Raw genomic sequence first — 19,617 nt, 5'->3', positions numbered from 1 at the left:
GTCTTTCTTCATGTGGTCTCATAATCTCCTCCTGAGTTAGTGGAGAGATATCTTCAGTATCTTTTCTGAAAACCTCTTCACATTGCTGAGTTTAATGCCTCTCTTCTGTTCCCATAGAAGTTCCTGCCAATCACTCCCTGCTATTGAAGGGCACATGCTGTCTCATTTATATTTATAATCCCAGTGCCCAGAACATAACATATACCCAATAAATATCTGTTGAATAATAAAGGAGACATGAGTGACTGATCACTGGATAAAATCCAGAGATCTGAACTAAGTATTCAAGATCCTCTGGAGTAGAGGTCTAATCTAGTGTTTCTCAAACTTGAATATACCCCAGAATCAGGTGAGACACTTCTAAAAAATACAGATGATGGGTACCCATTCCAGATGTATTCAATCAAAATTTACAGAAGTGTCAGAAAAACTACATTTATAAAATCTCTTTGTAATTAGATAATTGACCCATCATTGCACTCATTCTTAAAAAGAAATTCTACAAGTATTCCATTCATTCTTACATCAGCCCATTACAGAGATTTATCATGACTTATTTCTTTGAATTTATGTTTCATAATTTTGTAAAATTCAAGTGTAATCTTTTAATGTTTGGTTCCCAGCGAAATCTGGATGAGAATTCCTTCCCCAGGAGTCTCAGGGCAGTCTGGTTATGCATAAGCTGACAACTGCCTTCGACACTCCCTCTTCAGTGAGAAGTCCGGAGTAGAATATTGACCATATACCTTTTCTCTGGGGGAATACTTTGTATCCTACGCAAAAATATTCTTCCATTTGACTAAATGTAAGTAAGTGGATAAATATTACATAAAAATATTCTTCCATTTGACTAAATGTAAGTAAGTGGATAAATATTACACTGGATTATTTTACTCTTCTGTGGTAATTCACAAAGTATTTATAGTTCAATAATGCTCCAACAGAGTCATCCAGGAATATTTTCCAAGATGCCTACTCATTTGCAGTTAGGTCAGCATGATGTAATAAAAAAATTATTGGGAGGAAAACAGGGGACTCAAAGAGGGGTGGGGAGGAGGGAGTAATTTGGTTTGGTTTTGCACTTTTCTAGGTATATGCCATTGCACGTATAATACATATGGATCTCTGCTTCCTCTATAAAAATAAGAAATGGGTTGTTGTGAGGTTCAAATGAGGTAATTAATGTGAAAGTAAACATTTAAAAATACTAACCAGAGTTTGAGTATTACTTTAATTTTTTTAAACCAGCAGGTTGTCTTGGGTTTTTCTCCCTTTTCTTATTTCTGAACCAATAATTCCTGTATCTTTCTGAAAACTAAATTTCCTACTGAACCTCTACTCTAGTAGTCTTAGCAAGGCGCTAGTCTTTTGAAAAACTCTGTTCCTGACAAACATTCCTTCCTTTAAATGGAGAAACTGAGAAAATGACATATATCCATGACCTCTCCAATGCTCTGGTTTTCTTAAGCTTTTTAAGTTATTCACATTTCAAATATAAAAGTTGGAAATTGGTAATAGCTATAAAAATTAAAATATATTAGAACTCTCATAATATTCATATTTGAATGCCAGCATCCACAATAATGCAGCCATAGCAAATAAGCATATAAAAACAGTGATTGGCATAAGAAGGCAAAAGAAGTGGTCCCGTAAGTGGAAATAACAGCAACCTTGCAAAGTTAGGTTCATGCAGACCAGCAAGTAAGAACCAAAGCTTTACCACTTAAGGGCTGGAAAAATAAAAACTTAAAGGATAACAAAATGCAACATCTATTATACTAACCGGTTTATACAAAAAATAAAAAATACTAATTCGTGTATAAAATGTGTAAGACTTGCTATTATAACATTTATAAATAATTCTATATCAAAATAAAAAGGCTATTATGAAAACAGTATATATACACACAGTAATTAAAAGAACACATACATACATTTCTATTCATCAAAGATATATGTAAAATTAAGAAAAATAGATAATAGTTACAAAATATGTTAATTTTAAACAGAAGGCTTTAAAATATTTTTATAAAATAAACAAGTTTTAAACTTGATAAAATTCTGGATTTACTATTTTCCAAAAATATTTTTGACTAATGTGATTCTACACTAAAATAAGCATGGCATTTTAATTGTAAATAAGCTTCATTATAGCTTCAAGTATAAAAATAAAACAACTATATGCAATTAAAAAAAAAAAAAAAGGATGGTACCTTGCTTTGTCTTTTGCTTGTACCTGTTCAAGTATTGAAATACACCACTATGAAACTACATGCATATTTTCTACTTAAAAGTAAATTAGTGTTCAGAATCTCATTATTTTTCCCTATATATTTTAATTATCAATTTATAGGTAAAAAGAAAAAATAATTCACCTACAGAAAAAAATTCTAGGGAATCAGCGGGTAATTACAATGGTAATTCTACCACTGGGGAAGGCAAGTAATTATCACAAAGTTTAAGACATGGTCAGTATATTTTTTTATTAACATTTTTATTCTAGGTTCTCAACCTTTTCTATTTTCTTCTATTTTTGTGAAGAATTTTTTTTATTTCCATATAGCTTTGAGGTGTGCTAGAATAGTTCAAACAAAGAACATACATGAGGGCATGAGAGAACAACCCTGAATAAAGAGTTGGTACTGAGAATTTACTGAATAAAAGTAAAGAGAATATAGATATAGCTAGTTTTAACAAAGAGCAGGGAAGCTGTCTCTGGAGATATAATCATGTAAAGTTTTGAGAAATTCCGAACTTAACAATTCAAACTAAGCATAAAAGCACAAATACAAATGATGTTTTGGATTATCTGTGCATAGGCTATAAAAGTGTACCTTATAATATGCATGATTTTTATTGCTTAATCTTCTTAATGATATAAAATTTTCTTTCCTGTTGTTACTAACATTGTACATTGCTTTTTGTTTCACGCAAATATACCAAGGGAGGAAAAAAAACCAGAAACACATTGTCCTCAAGGGACAAATTAACTTGCAGACTTAAAGGCACAAAAGTTATCATTTATCATTTTGATAGAACTTAAGAGTTCAAATTGTAACTTTTTAAAGTTTTGTGATTCCCTATTTTCTATACCATTTATGAGTACACCATATGAGTATCATAATGGCACTCTTACTTATTACTCACATAGTCTGCAAGACCTGGAATACTAAGTTTAAAATTTAATTTGGTTCAAAAACATGTGCACACATCCAGCTGAATAAATGAAGTACACAAATCTCTATGTAATAATTTTCCACAGTGCTTTAAATTTTATGGTTCATCTTAGGAAAAAAATAGTATTTCTGGATTATTTTTAAATCTTAGTTCTAAACCATAAATGTGACAAATCTCTCTAGGTGGACTTGGATTCTTGAGCACAATCAATATGGGTGTGAATCCTAACTTGCCACCTATAAGCTATATGATCAAAGATAAGTTATTCAACCATTCAAAGCTCCTATTTCCTAATTTGCAAAATGTGTTAATAACTGTACCTACTTCCTAGAATTTTTCTGAGGATTAAACAGGATTATGTATGTATGGTACAGCAAAATGCGAGTTTCTGTAATATAAATATCATATACAACTAGAAAATAAGGAAAATATATCAGTGTTATCACAAAAATCATTTGGGTTCAAATGTATTTTTTCCTGGGCCGGTTTATTTTTGAGTCATCAAGTAACAGCAGCTTCACACAAAATACACAAAGTCAGATAAACACAACAGAGCCAAGGAAGAGTGTAAGGGAATTAAAAAATAATCAAATGCTTTCAAAGTTGTATTATTCAATAAGCAAGTTATATAAATAATCAATAACCTCATGTCTGTGTGACTTCTTCATAGCCTTGAGGAAATGAAGGAACACATCACAGCCACCACTTCAACCAGTGACATAAAATGCTACAAAGGAACTGAGTCAATCAGACCACAAGACTGATGTGAGCTGTTGGATACAAGACATGCATACAGAGCATTTCTAAAATTATAGGAATAACTGTGATAGTTTGTTTAAAACTGGTTTGATTACATGCTCTTATCTACTGTAGTTAATAATATTCTTTGGAAAGTGTTCAATTCTTTTTTAATCATCTTTTACACTAAAGTACACAGTATCCATCTATTTCCATATCACTTCTTGGCTCAGTTTGGCTACTCTGTCTTAGAAGTTCCTTCCTCATGATTCTTTCTCATCTTTGTTTCTGTTGCATATGTCTCCTTCATTCAACAGACTCAGCTCTTCCTTTCCATCAAATTACCTTCAACTTTTTTTTTTTTTTAGTGAAGTTCTATATTTGCTGGAGTATTTATTTAAGTCATTGAAAATTTAACATGTTTTTGATTATGCTAGTATTTTTTGCAGGATCATTATTGCTTTTTATTAATGTTCTAGTAAGAAAGCTGCTTGGGTTTTAAGTTGTCTGTTCCAGGACTATCTCCCACAAAAATCTTGTTATTTTTAATGTGTAGGTTTTTAAGGAATATATCTCTGTATCTATGTATACATAAGGTATGTATATACAGATACATAAGGTATAGGTTTTTAAGGAATATATACATATATATATGTATATTTTTAAGAGCATACATATATATTTAGCCAGTAGACTTTGCTTATTTTAAAATTCTGGAGAGACCAAAGTTTCATACAGATATAAGTACTGACACAAATGGAACAAAATTTAAATTTTATATCTTACAGGAACAAGATTTGAATTTTAATATAGCTATTATAGCAATGAATAATCACTGCATTTTACTACAGATATGGTTTAATACAGCTATTCAGCACAAAATTACTACCTATAATTTTCACTTTCCTTTAAATAACTGATACATAAACGATACTTACTGGCTGAAGCCTGAGGTTGCATGCGAGGTATTCCTCCATTTGGCACTTGAAAATTTGAGTCACTTCTGCTGCTTTTCACTGAGTCAACTTGTGTACTAGATGTTCGGGACAGGTTTGGAAGACTGCGTCTCAGTTTTTCTAACAACAGAATTTAATGAAAAAAAATCAAACCATTCTTTTAGTTGAAGAAAGAGTTAAAATATTAATTGGCATTCACAAATCAAATTATTTAAGCATTCAGCATATTTTAGAAGAGTTAACAGGAAGTACATGTCTTATAAAAATAAATAACTCAACCCAGGTTCTATAAATGGGTAGAAGAGAATCTTTAAATGAACTATAAATTAATTAAATCAAAACCTACATACAGATCACTTCATGAGGACAAAGCGACACTAACATAATCAAGTATAATTCACTTTCTCCTTTATTTGTGTATTGATTCACTAGTAAACTGACCAAATTCTTGATCTACTTATCTGAAATACAAAACCTTGGTAAGAATTGTGTTACTTTCATATTGAAATATGAAGGACAACTGTTTTTCCAGAAACATTCTAATTACCTTCATTTTTGACACTGCTTGTCTGTAAATCTGTGGGATGACCTTGAAGTGAAAGGCGAGGTTGTTGTAAGCGGCTAATCATAGGCTGTGGGGACACTCTACTATATTCTATTCCCCGAGCAGGAGATCGTGAACGAGGTGAATTTCTGGGTGACTGCTTAGGTGATGGTCGAGGTGAATTGCGTGGTGATGGTGAAAACCTGTTAACAGCAGGGTATACTGCATGATGCATATTGTCATCTTCATCATCTAAACTTTGCGCATCAAGTTCCTGATCACTAAAAGTACCCCGTCTTGTAGAATTGCAAGATGAACCAGAACTGCGCCGAGATGTGGTGGCTGCATACTCCTGACGGAGACCTGACAATAATGAATGCGTTATTTCATTTCTTTAGGTATTTTAAACATTTAAATATTTTTGAAGTTTAAAAACAAAAGAGTATCATTGAGAAATTCAAACAGGGTATAAAGTATAAAGGAAAATTCCCTTTCCACTTGAATCATCTTAGATATCATCCCATATAATGATGCCTAAAACATTTAAAAGATTATTTTTAAACTGAATGAAATTCTATAAACTTTTGCCCAATCCAACATTTTCTTCTTGAATCTGAAATCTATAGTAGAGGGAGAAACCATAAACTTAAAAATATTTCTACTCCTAAAGACAATAATCGAAATTTGAGATCAACATTTAAGAAATATTGAGGGAAAACAATTACTGTGCAACCAACGAAAAGAATACACCAGTGGATAAATAAACTCCCTGAATACTAATTTCTTCAAACTGATGTTATTGATGAAGGAAACTTCTATCCTACCCTCAGGAATTCAATATTTGGGCATGAATGAATTTCAGTTGCTTCATCCAAGACACTTTAGTAAAACAAGCTTAAATTCTAAGCCATCAAGTACAAATTTTCAAAGGAGTCCCGTATGTATCTTGACACCTCCAGAAACACCCAAGGAACCTTAGGCCCTTCAAACAGTATAAAAACTTCTGGAACAAAAACAAAAACAATTGATATATATTCAGTGAAGAAAAAATTAATATTCAAGAAAAGTACAGAATTTAGCTAATATTTTGAGCAAGTCCTGCTAACTATGGACAATCTAGTTTAAAAGATCTCTATTACTGGGCGCCTGGGTGTCTTAGTCGCTAAGCATCTGCCTTTGGCTCAGGTCATGGTCGAAGGGTCCTGGGATCGAGCCCCGCATCAGGCTCCCTGCTCCACGGGAAGCCCGCTTCTCCCTCTCCCGCTCCCCCTGCTTGTGTTCCCTCTCTCGCTGTGTCTCTGTCAAATAAATAAATAAAATGTTAAAAAAAAAAAAAAAAAGCTCTACTATTATAGAGTAGTATTCAAACTTTTAAGATGGGTACTCATACACAGAGAGTGCTATCGATATGGTACCCAAAGTAGTGGATGAGAATCACACTAGGGTATCTGTAAAACTACGGATTCCTTGGGCCTATCTGGTCCTTCAGTCAAGTTACAAGTTTCACTAGTAACTGACAAGTTACATAGTGTCTCCTTCCAGCAAACACGGCATTAAAGTCACCTAACAAAAGACAGCGGACTGTTTTACAAAGAAAAACACCGATCCCAAAAGCAGGCCCTCCAGTACTAGAGGGATCCTAAGGAAGCAACAATCTCTATAGGATTGTCTGTTTTTCATATTAAAAATAAGGGGCTTAACCAGGCAACAGCCAAAATCTGTAATTCTACATTTCTGTTAAAAAACAAAAAAAACCCCAAAAAACTGAAGAAATGATACTTTAGAACAAATATCATTCACTTAAAAAAAAAAAACAGGCATTTTGAAGGAGGTATCAGACATACTTTTAGCATTTTTTTTTTTAATTCACTAGAAAAAGAAATATTTGTGCATGTGGATGGCTTAAAAAGAATGATTAAAGTAAGGCTAAGGGGAGCCTGAGTGGCTCAGTTGGTTAAGCGTCTGCCTTTGGCTCAGGTCATGATCCCAGGGTCCTGGGATTGAGCCCTCCATCGGGCTCCCCACTCAGTGGGGAGCCTGCTTCTCTCTCTCTCTGCCCCCCCCCCCGCTTGCGGTCTCTCTCTAATAAACAAAAATAAAATCTTTTAAAAAAATAAAGTAAAGCTAAAATTTCTTTTACTTGTTACCAAAACACAGTATGAAAGTGACAGCAAATAGCTGGTTGCATTTCTAACAAAATCCTGGGGTCTAAAAAGTCAGAGTTCAAAGAAGAAATGAGAGAATTAACTCTAAGTTATAGTGAGGAAGCATTCTTTATTCTTTCACATCCCTGACAAAAACTAGTCCCTCACTAGCTGACAATACCACAGTCTCAATGAGGAGTTATACATAATTACAGAAGAAAAGGGTACCATATTATTAGTTTCTAGGGCTTAAGATAAAGCAAGCACCAAATCTTTCTATTTTTCTATGAGAAGTTGTGTAAAAATGGGAAATGAATCAGCAGAATAACATTCTGCAGTTTCTTAATAAATGTTATAGCTTAATAAAACTCCATATTTATACAAAAGGGCCTAAAGCAGAAAGTATTTCAACTAAATTATAGCAATGCTCCATTACCCTCAGCCAACTTCAACACTCTGAAATGTGCGCTTCAAGAATCTTTTCATTGTAAAGGTTAAGGGGGTCACTTTAGAGACTGCTTACTTCACAGTTAAGCTTGTGGTATCGTCCAATAAAATGTATATAGGCAAACCATAATACTTTACTAAATATATAAAACAATCCCGTCCTTTCTAAAAGCCTTTTAAAAATATGTACTATTATCATTATAATTAGGTGAGGGTACTTCACATGTTCAAGTTTTCCTGTTTCTTCAGGTTGAGAATCTTTTTATGACCTCCTGAGAATGACACTGATTTTTTTAGCCTGATTATTTTCACTTACTCTTTTCATTCCTCATCTTTATATACTCACATTTTGTGTGCTGAAATATTTTTTCAAATATTTTATACACAAATGTGAAAAGTGCAACTATATAAATAAGAATGAATTGTCATTTGCGTTAAAAAGAAATGTATATGGATGCCTGGGTGGCTCAGTCAGTTAAGCGTTTGCCTTTGGCTCGGGTCGTGTCCCAGGGTCCTGGGATCGAGCCCCGCATCTCGGCCGGGAGCCTGCTTCCCCCTCTGCCTGCTTTGCCTGCTGCTCCCCCGCTTGTGCTCTCTCTGACAACTTTAAAAAAAAAGAAAGAAAGAAATGTATAGGCAATAATAATACCCTCACCACCATCTTATAATGAGAGCCAGGGCATCTATGAACCCTTAAAATAGTATGAAAAATTTTGTGCATATGTGCGTTTTGGGGATGGCAAGGGATATAATTTTTATTAGATTCTCAAAGGTATCTGTGACCTAAAAAGTTGCAAGGACCACTCTGAACCAAAGCAATATCATATGCTTTACCTCATTTAATGTCCTAATTCCAATTTTCTCATAAAGGTCTTTTTTTTGTAGTCTATACCATATATTCTGAGAGTGGTGATATATGCCCCGAAGGGGGGATAACTGGTTCTTGGGTATGAAAAAAATCTTAGATATCATAATAATTTGTGGTCTTCATTGTACATAAAGAGATGTAGGGTATATCTGTGATATTAAAATGTCATGGTGAGGGGCGCCTGGGTGGCTCAGTCGTTAAGCGTCTGCCTTCGGCTCAGGTCATGATCCCAGAGTCCTGGGATCAAGCCCCACATCGGGCTCCCTGCTCGGCGGGAAGCCTGCTTCTCCCTCTTCCACTCCCCCTGCTTGTGTTCCCTCTCTCGCTGTGTCTCTCTCTGTCAAATAAATAAATAAAATCTTAAAAAAAAAAAAAAAATGTCATGGTGGGAGATGGTAGGCAAAAAAGGAAAAAAAATGTCTGAAAAGGTTCTTTGGGGGGGCTAATAATGGAAAAAGGTTGAGAAACAATGGTCTAGAATAAGAAAACACAAAGTAATAGAGTAGTAACTACTCTAGAGAGTTCCTGCGCAAAGTAACATGCAGGGTATGGTTACCAGTCATTGAAGTAGAGTATTACCTGCCTTTCTTTGCTCCTCACACAACAAGCTTTTCTATGTAAAATGAATTCTGAAAATAAGTTAATGAACAAGCAAGTCTATATGTTGAATAAGCCTCTGAAATTTTAACATTTCTATTACTATTCCACAACATCTTAAGACCTATTTAATAACCCCAACAAAATTATACCTCAACTAGACCTCAACTTTAACAATTAAAATACTTACTTTCTTCCTGCATCCGAGCTAGAATCTGTACATCAGTTACATCATTTAGCTTATAATTGGATCCAATTGAATCTTCATCTAATTCTGAAGCACTTAACTCACTGTCTATAGAGGACTGAGGGCTGAGTGGAGGATTTCTGTCTGATGAACTTTTCAAATTACCTTAAAAAAAAAAAAAAAGATTTGAACTTTGGTGAAACAAAAACTGAATAAACATCTGTTCTAATTGATACTAAATCTTTGCCTCAGTTCACCATTATTCTGCCTTCTCTGTTTAAAAAATTCCCAAATATTGAAATTAAAAATTGACCTTATTAAGAATAAAGAGGAATGGGGTGCCTGGCTGGCTGAGCGGTGAAATGTGTGACTCTTGATCTCAGAGCTGTAAATTTGAGCCCCATGTTGGGTGAAGAGATTACTTAAAAAAATCTTAGAAAAAAAAAAGAATAAAGAAGACTCTAGGGACTCCTTCATATGTTATGACATAAAAACATTTTCATTTTAACTATAAATTATCTATCCTCTTATGAAACAATTAAGCTTTTTACCACAGCGCTTGGCAAGTAGGTGGTGTCCAATACATGTTAGAAGATTCCAGCTTTTATAAGATAGCCAGTTAAACTGCTCATAAACAGATGAATTTATGATGGGTTTTCTCCTCTCAAATTTAGTCATTAGCAATTTAGTCATTATCTTTTTCCCTGAATAAAAGCATCTACTTTTCCTAAGCAAGAAAACTATAATTTGAGGAAAATCAAGATTCTTTAGAGATTTAGGAACAAACCAAAAAAAGAACATAGGCTCATTTTTCCTACATTATGCCATGTTTACAAAATTCCTTTGTCAAACTAGTAATGGGGATCCAAAGAGTCCTCTGAAGTTTAGCAGTGAAGCACAAAGATGGAGTAAAGAAAATAACTAGATTAAAAGAAAGCATTTAATCACTCAAAACAAAAAGGGGGATAGAAGACAGGTCAGAGGAATAAAGGATATACATAACCAAGAGTCTAACTTATTTCTAAGGAAATGCTTTCATCAGATTATCAACTTCTGGTGAAGCATAAAATCCCAACACTGTCACTAATGTTTCTAATACAGATTTATCTGAAATGCTTGTTTCCCAGAATTCTTTACCATAAAAGTCAACTTTCACTGAGTGTTATATGTAACTGATGAATCCCTAAATTCTACACCTGAAACCAACTTTACCATATATGTTAACTAACTAGAATTTAAATAAAAACTTGAAAAGAGAAAAGTTAGCTCCAACATGAAAGGAATGTAAGAAAAGCAAAATAGTTAATGTTTATATTATCAAGAAGAACACAGTACATATGATAGCAAAAGTAATACAAGGTCAGGCTCAAATAGTGCCCAAATAAAATTCTTTATATTAAACAAATATTTTTTGGTATACAGTCATGGGTGAAATAAATAGCGAGTAACAACTTATGTACAAAGCAAACAGCAGGGTCAAAAAAATCATTAGACTAGGGAATACACAGGTCAAAATTTGAGGTGGTTAACAATAACCTTAATTTTTAAGGAAGGTGTAATAATGAGCCATAAAGATAGCAGCAGTAAGAGTTAACCAGTGAGTGAATTCTGAAGAACAGTTAAGTTACAGAGTAACATCTCAGTCAGAACCACAATAAACATTCTTTCTCTGAGTTACAGCAGTCTATCCCTCCCCTATCATTTAGGGCTCCGCTCTGTCGGCACATTCACATATGGCCTTATATTATTAGTTAAGTGCAATATCAAAGCTTATTAAATAAAGCTTAAATTGTTTAACAATATAAGTGAAAATAAGAGCTCTTATTTTTAGGGATGCCTAGGTGGCTCAGTTGGTTAAGTGGCTGTCTTCAGTTCAGGTCATGATTCCAGGGTCTTGGGACAGAGGCCCGCATCAGGCTCCTTGCTCAGTGGGGAGCCTGCTTCTCCCCCTGCCTCTACCCCTTCCCCCTGCTCGTGTGCTCTCTCTCTGACAAATAAATAAAATCCTTAAAAAAAATAAATAAAAGGAAAATGCTATTTTAAAAAAAGAACTCTTATTTTTAGCTTGTACAACCCAATCAAGCTATTCAGCAAGCATCTATTGGTTAAAAGAATCAAAAGCTTGTTAATCTAATCAAGCAATATATACAAACTTTTAAGTACATGCTTAAGAAAACTTTATGGAGGTAACCTGGTTTATCTGTATCCCTGGTGCCTAGAATGGCACCTGGTGCCCTTCACTGATATTTTCTCTAACCACTTAAAAGTTTCATAAATAAAAGAACTTGAACTGATGATTACATATTTTTTTGAGGTAGGGCAGTAAATTCCTTAATTATTCCATTTCATTTTCTCCTTACCTGAATTTCCAGGAAGTATTAGCTGTTTGACTACAGGAGGTCGCACTGGGGTTGAGGATGGAGAATTGAAACCACTGCTGTATGGGCTACTTGCATTCGGACTGTAAGGACTTGCGTAACTCATGGAGTTGAAAGGATTATTATATAAATTCTGCCTCTTGAGAGCTGTGTTAATGAGAAGGGGAGAAATCAAATTTAATAACTGAGAAAAGTTCACATTTTACTTAAAAGTTTTTCTTATTGGGAAATTCATTAAGTCATTATCTCAATTTAAATACAGAAATATTCTTACAGTAGCAGGAGAAAATACATATAATACATATTAAGAACTCCAACAATATATTTCCATTATCTTCAATTGTGCTATGCAAATAAAACAGTAGCCACACCAAACATAAATAATATCACAAGAAGAATATCTTCTCAACAAATTATTAACCATTAAATTAATTTACTTCTATCTTGTTGGAAAGTTTGTTCCAACTGTATCAACCCTGAAAAGCCTTAAAAAATAAAATGAATGAAAAGGTATATTTGTGTTTTCTCATTTTTCTATAACAAACACGTATTGCAAAGAAAAAGGAAAAAAAAAACCCTATAAAATGAGATTTAAAAACAGTCTTTCCAGGGGCGCCTGGGTGGCTCAATTGGTTAAGCGTCTGCCTTTGGCTCAGGTCATGATCCCAGAGTTCTGGGACAGAGTCCCACATTGGACGCCTTGCTCAGTGGGGAGCCTGCTTCTCCCTCTCCTGCTCTCCCTGCTTCTCCCTCTCCTGCTCTCCCTGCTTGTGCTCCCTCCCTCTCTCTCTGACAAATAAAAATCTTTAAAAAAATTTAAAAAATAGATAAAAATAAAAACAGTCTTTCCAAAGTTTGGATTTTTGAAAAAAATAAAGCAATATTGACTACTTAGGCCAGATTAAGGCCAAACGTGTGAGAATCCTCTTTTTAAAAAGAAAGAAGCCTCCCCCCGAACTCCAGTTTTCTGACCCAAGGGGAATACTTCTGCCAAAAGAGGAAAGAAAAATTTATGCTATGCGTATAAAATTATAGAAACAGTATAAAAGTAGAACTAAGATATTGAGTGCAATTATATACATGAAAAATTAATACTTAAAATAGTATTTCTTTATTCTATTCTAAAATCCATAGCTTATTCAATATTTCAGACCATTGGCAAAGCAATATGTAGAACGTATAGACAAATGTGACATGGCACTATTTTTCAAGAGGCTTACAACCAAGTAGTGCAGGCAGAAAAAAAACAATGACTTCAGGGCAAAACTAAATGAGTACTATCATAAAGGTGCAAAGAGCTGTGGAACTTTTGAGATAAGAGTAATTCCTTACAATTGAGAGAAACTAGGTAAGGCTTTTTGGAATGAGGCACTGGAGCAGTCTTGAGAGGATGAGCAGCAGTTTGACAGACCACTGAAAATGAGCAAAGTGTGTGCTTTCATCCGTGTTTGTGATAGGAACAAAAGCAGTGCCTTGAAAATACACAGTATACTCAGGAAGAAAGAGTGAGTAATATAGAAAGGTAAAACACATAGCTGAGGGACAAAACAGGAAAACATGGCTGGGCTAGGTCATGGAAGTCCTGGAAACTATGCTCAGGAGAATGAACTTTATTCACATCCGTGAATTTTGAGCAAGAGTAACATGATCCAAACAGTTTAAGAAGAAAACTGATGGGGGCGCCTGGGTGGCTCAGTCGTTAAGCATCTGCCTTCGGCTCAGGTTATGATCCCAGGGTCCTGGGATCGAGCCTCGCATCGGGTTCCCTGCTCCGCGGGAAGCCTGCTTCTCCCTCTCCCACTCCCCCTGCTTGTGTTCCCTCTCTCGCTGTGTCTCTGTCAAATACATAAAATCTTTAAAAAAAAAAAAAAAAAAAGACGAAAACTGATGGACATTTTTATGTTGAATAATTAGACTGAACTACGCAGTAGAGGAGACAAATATAATAAGGAAACAAAAAGAATCAGTATTAAAAACTAGAAGGATTACTAAAGGAAACAAAATAAGATGATTCTAAAGTTTCTGGTTTACCTACTGGGCAGAGTAGTGCTTTAGAGAGAAGGAACATGTGTTTTCTGTTTAGCTTTTCTCTTTAGTTGGATGGTGTAGTTTAAGTTGGACAATGTGGTTTTGTCCATATTCACCATGAGACAAGATGCCACACTTTAAACATATTTAGTATGTAGTATGTGGCAGGATCTCAGAAATACCAACCTGAGCAGAAACTGGGGTGCTAATTTCTTCCCCCTTACTCTTTGATCTTTTAAGCTTATTCTCTTCTACTTGGTTATTTGTTTAATCCCTAGCATTTCAAGTCCTCAGCCCTTTTATCTTCTCTATACCATATTCCTTCTCCTAAAAAATCTCATTCATACCCATGACATCAGTTATTATCTGTATTCCAAAAACTCCCCATTATTTGTATCTCCAGTCCTAAGTTTTCCTGGACTTCAGTCCCATGTGTGCTGCCTATTTAATGTCTCCCCTATAGGTATGGCATGTGTACCTCAGAGTCAACATTTCTAAATTCAAACTCATGATTTTCCCACTAACATTGAATTCTCTTCCTGGGTTTATTATCTCAGAATGATTAATAACATTCATCCTGTCACACAAGCTGGAAACCTAGATCACTGTTGATAACTTCTCCCTCAAATCTGGTTCGTTCATTTTTCCTTCCACATCTTTTCATCTTCCCTACCATCAACACACACTGCTCAGCTGTCATTATCAACCCCCCCTCAAAAGGATCCTACATTCATTCACTTTTGGCCCTTTCCAATCTACTCTCCATACTACAGCTAAGCAAGACCTTAACCAAAATGCAAACCTGATCACATCTTCCTGCCCATACACACCACACCCTTGAATAAAACCCTCCAATATCTTTCTATTGCTTTTAGAATAAAGTCCAAAACCTTTAACATAATCTATAAGGCTTTGCAAAGTCTGGCTCCTACGTATCTTTCTGGCCATACCTCACATCTCTCCCTTCCTTAGTCTTCTCCAGTCACCACCCTGGCTTGTTCCAGGTCCTCAAGTGTGGGCCATACTCCACCCACATTCTCCCACAGGCCTCCCACAGAGCCTTTGCACATGCTGTCTTCTCTACTTGGAATACGTTACTCCCTCTTCCGCCTTCCCCCTTAAATCACTCACATTTTTCTGAATCTTTAGGACTCAAGTCAAACATTGCTTCCTGAGGTAAAATTCCTATTTCTCAAAGCTCAAAGCACTAGGTACCATTCTTTCATTACATATCACCAGTTATAAAAATTATTTTGTATTAGTACATTTCCCCTAGTAAATGACAAACTCCATGAGTTCAGGTACAGTGTTAGTGTTTCCTCATCATGTATCCTCTACCCTTTCCCCAAAGTCTGATACATACCAGGCTCTCAGTAAATATTAACTGAATATATACATGATGAATAAGATTAATTTGAATAGAGGATCTGGCCACCATATGAATGGATAAAATAATCAAAACAGAGGGAATCCAGACAAAAGAGACCTGGGTCACCCTAAACTTAAAAGGTGGGCAGATGGGGGACGGGGAAATGGGAAATTTAATGGATACAGAATTTTAGTATGGGATGATGAAAAAGTACTGGAGATGGACAGTGCTGATGGATGCACAGCATTAAATCCAGTACTTGATTACATCTAGTAGTTCAAGAGTAGCAGTTTCTCTTACACACTCCCACTATCTTTAATACCTTGTTATATAATAAAGCAAAAAGCTACTCCCTCAAATTGCTATTTTTGAGGTGCTATTTTGGTTTTCTCCTTCTAAGTGCAACTTACTAATTACCAATTGTTAATACTTCCTATGTCTTAGGATGTTTTAAACCAGGGTTTAGTAAATTATAGCCTGTGAGCCAAATCTAGCCCATCACTTCTTTTTGTAAATAAAGCTTTACTGTAACACAGCCATGCCCATTCATAGTCCACAAAGCCTAAGATGTTTACTATCTGGCTATTTATAGAAAAAGCTTGCCAATCCTTTTTTTAATGTTTATTTATCTACTGTCTGCCACACCCATTAGAATATAAGCTCTGGTCTGTTTTATTCATTGCAATATCCTTAGAGCTGAGAACAATACATAGCACATAATAGGTTATGAACATATAGTACTGAATGATGAAAACTCCTAACTGTAAAATATACTTACAGTATTTCTAAGATGAGATAGAATACTAGAAAATTGTTCCTAAAGATGTTTTTAATAAACATCTAAATAATATCATCTAGGGGCACCCTGGTGGCTCAGTCAGTTAAACATCCGACTCTTGATTTTGGCTCAGGTCATGATCTCAGGGTCATGAGATCAAGCCCTGCACTGGGCTCCACGCTCAGTGGGGAGTCTGCTTGAGATTCTCTCTCCTCACTCCGCTCACACATGTGTGCATACACGCACACACATACGCTCTTCTCTCAAATAAATCTTTAATATCACCTAACTGGAATAAGTTAGTAATTTTCCAGTTATTTCAAATTGTCTACTACCTTGTCTACATATTTCTAATCATCTCTTATAAGTATAATTTAAGTCAAGCTCCAGGATATAATTCTATAAACACTTAATATTCAGAAAAAACATTTTTAGTCTATGGCCATACCACCTGAACATACTGATCTTGTCTGGTCTTGGAAGCTAAGCATGGTCAGGCCTGGTTAATACTTAGATGGGAGAAAAAACATTTTTTAAAATTACATAAAAGCGATTGCTTTTTCAAAAAGGATCCTCCACGGGAGGAAAAAGTAACAATTTGGTGTCAAAACAGATTCAGAAGCTCTGTAATCACATCTTATATGTTATTTTCATGTAATAACATGTAATAACACTACTTCTAGCCTACCAAACTATGCTTCATCGTATGCCAGTTTGACTGTTTAGTCTCCCCTTTGCCTCCCCCGACATTTTCAGCTTACACTCTAATAGTAGCACAGTTTTAATAATTAAGCAAAATAAGCGATTTTAAGTACATGGCTGTCAAGTAAATACAAGGCAAAACAGAAAACCTATTTAGGATTAGTAATCACACATCAATTCCTCACTACGTAAGTATTCCAAAAAACAGTAACATTCTTAAGAGATTGAAATTCCAAGAAAGAGTAAATAATATTTTTCCTACATTTCTACCCACACTGGCATGCTATATTAAATGCCATAAATAGTGACAGACACATTTTGTCAGCTTTGTGAGTGCTATTAAACAAAAGAGCATAAAAGCAATCTGAACTAAAATGCCAAGTTAGAAACAAAAAACAAGGGAAAGAAAGTGAATACATTTATTAAGTACCTACTATGAGCCAGAGAAACATGCTAGGCTCTTGCAAAAACACTATCATCTAGTCCTTAACATAAATGTACAAGGTTCATCATTCTTATGAGAAAACTGAGCTCACAGAAGTTAAATAATGCTGAGAGTCACTCAGTAACTAAGTGCTAGAGTGAGAATGAGGTCTCTTAGGTTCTCCAGCTGTACCTTTCTACCACATCAGAATTTCCCGAGGGTAGTGAGATGATTTTAGATGATACCAAACCTATTTTTTAAAAGTTATTTGTTTTAACTTGCACTGGGAAAAAAAAACCCTGCTGCAAAAACCCATTATTTCATGGATATTATATTTTTAAGATTTTACTTATTCATTTGAGAGCGAGAAGGAGGGAGAGGGGGAGAGCGCACATGCATGAGGAGGGAGGGTCAGAGGGAGAAGCAGACTCCCAGCTGAGTAAGGAACCTAATGTGGGGCTCCATCCCAGGACCCCAGGACCATGACCTGAGCCGAAGGCAAATGCTTAACCAACTGACCCACCCAGGTGCCCCCATGGATATTATTTTTCAGGATGAAGTGAAATAAAAATGAAAAGATTGGGGGAAAAAAGCTATTAAGTAATAGCACAGGGTTATGTGCATATGGCAAAAACTCATGATGGCATGCACAATGAGATTCAAAAAACACTACCAAGCAAAGAATTGCCTTCCTAAAAACATACCCACTCAACATTTATCTGGTTTTTGATTAAAAAAAGAGATGCATTTACAAGTAAAATTATAAACATACCTGACATAGTTTGATCAAGTTTGTGGATAAGAGACTTTTTAGCACATTCAACATCAGGACTTGGGTAATCCAAAACTTGCCTGCACCAAACTAATGGACTAACTGATTTCTGCATTGGTGTAAGTTTTTTCTTTGGTGATGAATACAGCCTAGAAGAAAACAAAAAGGGTAACATTCATTATTAAGCACAAGGTCATAAGATAGAGATCCTTTTGGACAGATTTAAACTGGGAGGGGGGCGTCGTAGGTGTCATAGATTATCTTTAAAATCATCCACATTTTACTTTGTGCGTAAAAAGAAAATGACACTAAAACGAGCAAAATTAACCGAAATTTCAAATTTTAAATAAACCCAAATGAAGCCAACTGTCCAATCCTAAAATGTCTTATTTTTCTCTTTTAGTCTCATACAAAAACTATGAGCAAATATCTGTGTTTACAGTAGTTTCTTCTGTTTTCACTAGTACTTGACCAACTCCCTAATATAACCATATCATTAAGTATTGTCTAGGAGACAGAATGAGGAGATAAATACCTTGTTTTCTACATCCCAGTTCCCTTCTTACCACAAACCACCCAAAACTTTACCATTAGTAATTAATTCCTTTTAGTTAAGCAGTACACTCTGTAGCCCTCTTTTCAAGCTATGATACATCAGAAAAAAGCAATACTTTAAATCCTTAATAACTTAGTACGAATCCATTATGAAATTTAGGACAGTATTTTGTAAGCTCCTGTGGAAAGGATACAAAAGAAAAGGTGAGCAGAAGACAAGGGAGGGAAACACTTAAATTTTCTACTTCATAGTTTTTTCTTCAGATTGGTCTAGATTATTTCAATTGATACTGACTTATTTCAAATATGATGCCATATGAAAAATGTGAAGTTAACTGAATTCTAACCAGAGTGGTTCCCAAATTAAGACACTTTAAGTGGAATCAATGAAGTAAGCAAAAGTATACTTTGATTTATCCACATAGTTAAATGTCTCAATAAGGCCAGGAGTTAGTAATTTCACATTTTACATTAATCAAGTTAGGGCAATAAAATGAAGTGTGTTCTGGCGTAAATATTGAAATATATCTCTATTGTACCAGAATTGACGAACTACTTTGTAGTGACAATATATACATTTTCCATCTCTTTTCTCATCTCCCCTACTTATAACTTAGGTGTGTCACTCACATCAACTATTTAGCTCTGATCAAGATAATCAAGACTAATAGGCTAAATAATCATTTCTCTAGTCAAAATCCATGTTCATTTGGACAAAAATGAAATAAAATCTCAATTTAGTAAATAACTTATTAACAGTTCAAAAAGAAAAGAAACCAAGGGAGTTCACTCTCTTTCCAACTTAAATATTACAAATGCTTCATAATAAATCTCTATCTCAGCATTCCCATTTTAATTGTGATAACTATCATATACAGATATTCTAGGTTAGCAAATACTTAGCAAACAAAACCTCTATAGATGAGTATCAATAAAATCACTTTCTGATAGCT

The 19,617-nt window shown here is 34.8% G+C and overlaps 1 protein-coding gene across 5 annotated transcripts in view; it reads right to left on the bottom strand.

Annotated features, from left to right (window-relative positions):
* The window catches only part of SLAIN2 (SLAIN motif family member 2), an 83,297-nt gene that overhangs the window by 29,878 nt on the left and 33,802 nt on the right, over nt 1–19,617 (bottom strand). For 4 of the 5 annotated variants that reach the window (XR_010409393.1, XM_054508930.2, XM_045881184.3 and 1 more), the window contains exons 2-6: nt 18,110–18,258; nt 12,019–12,183; nt 9,662–9,823; nt 5,419–5,778; nt 4,854–4,991 (exon numbers count right to left, since the gene is read on the bottom strand). Coding sequence is in view for 4 of the 5 variants with exons in the window: in XM_054508930.2 (XP_054364905.1) it covers nt 4,854–4,991; nt 5,419–5,778; nt 9,662–9,823; nt 12,019–12,183; nt 18,110–18,258 (974 nt within the window). In the remaining variant the exon portion in view is untranslated. The remainder of the gene's footprint in view (nt 1–4,853; nt 4,992–5,418; nt 5,779–9,661; nt 9,824–12,018; nt 12,184–18,109; nt 18,259–19,617) is intronic. The other variant, XM_064584452.1, reaches the window with a different exon arrangement.

Source organism: Mirounga angustirostris, unplaced genomic scaffold (genome assembly GCF_029215605.1).
Source record: "Mirounga angustirostris isolate CCGP_5_RB_7025 unplaced genomic scaffold, mMirAng1.0.hap1 SCAF_2, whole genome shotgun sequence".
In the NCBI taxonomy this organism is placed as follows: Eukaryota; Metazoa; Chordata; class Mammalia; order Carnivora; family Phocidae; genus Mirounga; species Mirounga angustirostris.
This window is presented reverse-complemented; position numbering and strand designations above follow the sequence as displayed.